Source organism: Pseudomyrmex gracilis, unplaced genomic scaffold, assembly GCF_002006095.1.
Source record: "Pseudomyrmex gracilis isolate BER0280 unplaced genomic scaffold, ASM200609v1 scaffold_1525, whole genome shotgun sequence".
Lineage (NCBI taxonomy): Eukaryota > Metazoa > Arthropoda > Insecta > Hymenoptera > Formicidae > Pseudomyrmex > Pseudomyrmex gracilis.
The window spans coordinates 1-4,513 of NW_018022109.1; the positions used below are offsets into that span (position 1 = coordinate 1).

The 4,513-nt window shown below is 43.9% G+C and overlaps 2 protein-coding genes across 2 annotated transcripts; both read left to right on the forward strand.

The window, feature by feature from the left end:
• The first annotated feature begins 2,467 nt into the window (after positions 1 to 2,467).
• Positions 2,468 to 2,848, forward strand: LOC109862230 (matrix metalloproteinase-16-like). Its single transcript, XM_020442222.1, has one exon. The coding sequence runs from the start codon at positions 2,468 to 2,470 to the stop codon at positions 2,846 to 2,848; it is 381 nt and encodes a 126-aa protein (XP_020297811.1).
• Positions 2,849 to 2,988: 140 nt separating this feature from the next.
• On the forward strand, positions 2,989 to 3,417 carry LOC109862231 (stromelysin-1-like). Its single transcript, XM_020442223.1, has one exon. The coding sequence runs from the start codon at positions 2,989 to 2,991 to the stop codon at positions 3,415 to 3,417; it is 429 nt and encodes a 142-aa protein (XP_020297812.1).
• The last annotated feature ends 1,096 nt before the right edge of the window (positions 3,418 to 4,513 follow it).

Genomic DNA, 4,513 nt, shown 5'->3' on the forward strand with positions numbered 1-4,513 from the left:
ACTCACCTCACTCATTCACTCACTTACCTCACTCACTCACTCCTCACTCACTCACTCACTCAACTCACTCACCTCACTCACTCACTCACTCACTCACTCACTCACTCACTCTCTCACCTCACTCACTCACTCACTCACTCACTCACTCACTCACCTCACTCACTCACCTCACTCACTCACTCACCTCACTCACTCACTCACTCACTCACTCACTCACTCACTCACTCACTCACTCACCTCACTCACTCACTCACCTCACTCACTCACTCACCTCACTTACCTCACTCATTCACTCACTTCACTCACTCACTCACCTCACTCACTTATCTCACTCACCTCACTCACTCACTCACCTCACTCACTCACTCACCTTACTCATTCACTCACTCACTCATTTCTTCTTGTGACACTTACAATTGTAGTAAAATCGCCTAATACGTAAGATTTGTTGTAATTATGAAGAAGAACTCTTTTTCTTGTTCCATATTTGTTTGGTTGATCTTCTGTACTTTGATTTGATTTGCCAACTGTCTGGTCTTACAGACCACAGCTTTGGCAGCAGCCACAATGCGGTCCGCTGCATCAACACACTCCTCTAATCTATCCATTGCTGGGCGTGTTTAGAACTTTCTACTTTATTTGCTCTGTACGCATTATCCTTTTATAGTTTGTTCCAGCGGATGCTTATCCCCCAGCACGTCCACTCGTATACCCGCGCAAAATTAAATTCATTACCAATATGTAGTTTACGGATTTTGTGGATGCTTCAACATCCTGTTGGACGTTCTAATCAGAACTATTTTTCTTAGAAACAGTACTGAGAACAATAGAGCATCTCCGGAGTCAGTCCGCAGTATCCGTAGCATTCTGAAGACTATGCGTTATTCTTAGCATGCATCTTGCATTTGCGCGATCAGCCGCAACTTCCGTATGCAACTCTATATAAAACTTCTCGCGACTTCCAGCAACGATGACGCTTCCGCTGCAGCCGTCTGGCTCGCGTTGCGGTTTTTCTTGTACTAAATTTTGGGTTGGTGGAAGAGTTCTGCGGATTTTTAATATAAAATTTCAACACAAAATCAACATTTCTAAAAATTAATTTAGTCCACAATGTGTTGACCGTCTTGATCTACAACTTGTTGCCAACGTTTCGGTAGGGCCTTGATGCCGCTCTTGTAAAACCTTCGGGATTTGTAGGCAAAAAAATCAACGAGGTGATTTCGGATGGCCTCCATTGAGTCGAATTGATGACCGTCAACATTGTTTTGCAGCGAGCGAAACAAGTGATAATCAGACGGTGCAAGGTCTGGCAAATATGGTGGGTGCTGCATAATTTCCCAGCCAAAGCTCTGCAATTTTTTTTTTTGTGATTAAAGAAGTATGTGGTCGAGCGGTGTCATGATGGAAAATCACACCTTTTCTATTCGACAATTTTGGCCGCTTCTCTTGCACTACATTGCGCAATTTGTCGAGCTGAGCGCAGTATTTCTTTGAATCTATTGTTTGGTCCTGCGGGAGCAGCTCGAACCACAGCACTCCTTTATAGTCCCAACAAATACATAGCATTACTTTCTGTGGATGCAAATTAGGGTTTGCCACCGTTTGTGAAGACTCGCCCGGACCGCACTACGACTTCCGCCGCTTAATGTTGTTGTAGACAACCCATTTCTCGTCTCCAGTGATGATCCGTTTCAGAAATAGGTCTAGAATGTTTTGTTTCAAGAGAGATTTACACACTAAAATCCGATCCATGATGTTCTTTTTGCTCAGTTCGTGCGGCACCCATACATCAAGCTTTTTCACCATGCCAAGCTTTTTTAATCGATCCATAACGGTTGTATGATGAATGCCGAAACGCTTCGCAATCTCTCGAGTCGTTAAGTGTCGATCACTCTTTATTGTAGCCAGGAGTTGGTCGTCGTCAACAGAATTTGGCCGTCCAGAGCGCGGTGCATCTTGGAAGTTAAAGTCTCCGGAACGGAAACGAGCAAATCATTTTTCGCATGTGTCTGCGCTTAAGGCCAAAACACCATACATAGCGCATATTTCGCGATTAGCGTTCGCCGCTTTATATCCTTTACGAAATAAAAACAGCAAAATATGGCAAAAATGCAATTTTTGATCTTCCACTTTGGTTGTATGCCGTACACACAAAACACATCCAAAACGAACACTTCTGCCAAATGTCAAGCGTAGTGTGACTTGTCAAAATATGTGCGGCAGACTGACATTTGAACGACACGCGATAAGTATTTTCTGACACTAGTGTCATCTATTAAAAAATCCGCAGAACTTTTCCACCAACCCATATATTGTCATGCGTGTAACAGCTTTTTTATTTGCAAATACTACATACATTGTTGTTGTTTGTTCTGTAAAATATATTGCGATTGTCGCGACCTCTCTTCTTCAATCGCTACCGCGCGGCAATCAATTGTTTTTTAGTATCAGTTCGCGCGCGAAGACAATGACGTCGCTCGTGTTGCCGTTGACATTTCTCACGCTCCTCGTCGCGTCGACGACGGCGACAGCGATCGCGTCGACGAGTTCGATGATGAATACAACGACGACGACAAAGAGGAACGTTGTCAATGGAAGAGAGAACGCTATCGCGTTCCTACGCAAGTACGGTTATCTAAAAGATGACGTAGATAACTCGTTGATTTGCGAGAGCGCGTTGAGTCACGCTGTCTCGCTTTTTCAGGAATTCTACGATCTACCTATAGATGGTGAATTAAACGTGGAAACGATGCGCGCAGTGAACAGACCGCGTTGCGGTCAAGACATCGAGACGCGTCACTCGAACAAGGAGCATATATACAAGTGGTCGACGAATCATCTTACATGAATTTTCTGTCTGCCTCTAGAGCAAATCTACAAGTAGCAAAGACAGCGTTTGCTTTGTAGACAGCGAATTCTTCGCTGACTTTTACACGCAGCATGCAGAATCCTAACATAATGATTTCGTATAAAAGTGGACGGCATACTATGTGGGACAAGCATTACTCAGAAAACGTGTGTCTGTTTGACTTTGATGGTCAAGGTGCAGTTCTCGCTCACGCATATTATCCCAACAAAGATCTCAAACATGTATCTGAGGTATATATCGACAATGCGGAACAGTGGCATGTGGAGCTCACTGAAAATCCATGGAATAAGGATCATCTGTTGCATACGCTGACTCATGAGATCGGCCATGCAATAGGAATGGAGTACAGTCTGCACACCGATTCGGTAATGTACGCGTTTATGCCTATTAAACAGTGGCCTGTTACGCTCAGCTTGAATGATGTTCTGGCTATGCAAAACCATTACGGACCTAACTCGAATGCACCTGAACTACTACCGGTTTCTACATTTGCCCTTCTGACGATCGCGCCGTCTACGACGACAACGACGGCCGTCGCTGTCGCGTAAACCCAAGTCGCTACCACCTAGGCATGTGTGCGAAGTGCGCAATCCTGATGTAATACTTTTGATGAAAACTATTACGATCATTGCGTATGATAAATATGTGTATATAGCCTCTTCGAACTGGGGTCCGCATATTTATCCACGTCTGTTGACCGAATACTTGCACTTTCTTCCATCTAATTTTACAAAATTGGATGCGGCTTATCAGCGACCATCCGGCAAGCTCGTGCTCTTCACCGATGGTTACGTGAACTTAATTTCCTATCCCAGTTTACAATTGCAAAACGGTTGGCCACGCAGTTTATCTGAGATTGGGTTTTCTAGCAATACTGTTATTAATACTGTGTTTCAATCTTCTATGGAACACACACCTACATCATATTCAACAACAACTCTGTTGCCGTTGTAAACGATTGTCACTTGAGGATTAAGGAATACAGCAATTTGAAACTAACGTTTCCAGGAGTTCCGCCAAGTATGTCACTGGCCTTCCATAATTCAAATGGCAATGTGTACTTTCTGTACTCCGAGAGATATCTCGCGTTTAGCGAATTCATCAATTTCATGCACTCTGCGGGACTTTTCACTATGAGATTAATTGATATACGTTGTCCGGATATAAACATCTTATACAACTTAAAGTCCCTAGTTTCTCAACTTGAAAAGTACGAACACGCTCTTTATTCAGGGTAGATATAGAATGTATGTGCGTCGAGAGTGAGGAAAATTTTTTTATTTATGTTAGGAATATATAAACCGCTACATGGCAACCATACAGTCAGTCTCGCTGTGATCGTTCTGTGTGCTACGAGTTGTTGCTCTTTCTTTTACTTCTCTTCGCGACAATCAGCTCGACAATGTTTTGCTCGATGGTTCCGATGAAGCAACCTTCCATCGATTTTCAGCGCGCGCCTCGAACACAACGGTGCGAAGAGAAAGAAGTTTCATCAAGGGTAAGTATTATTTGTTTTAGTTGCTCTCTTCAAATGGGTTCCCATCTTGTAGTAGCTCCGAGGCGGGAGCCCCGGGTCCGCGGAGCGCTCGGTGTGCACGTGGTCTGGCCGCCTCGCAGTAGCTACACAAAACGTATTTGTTCCTA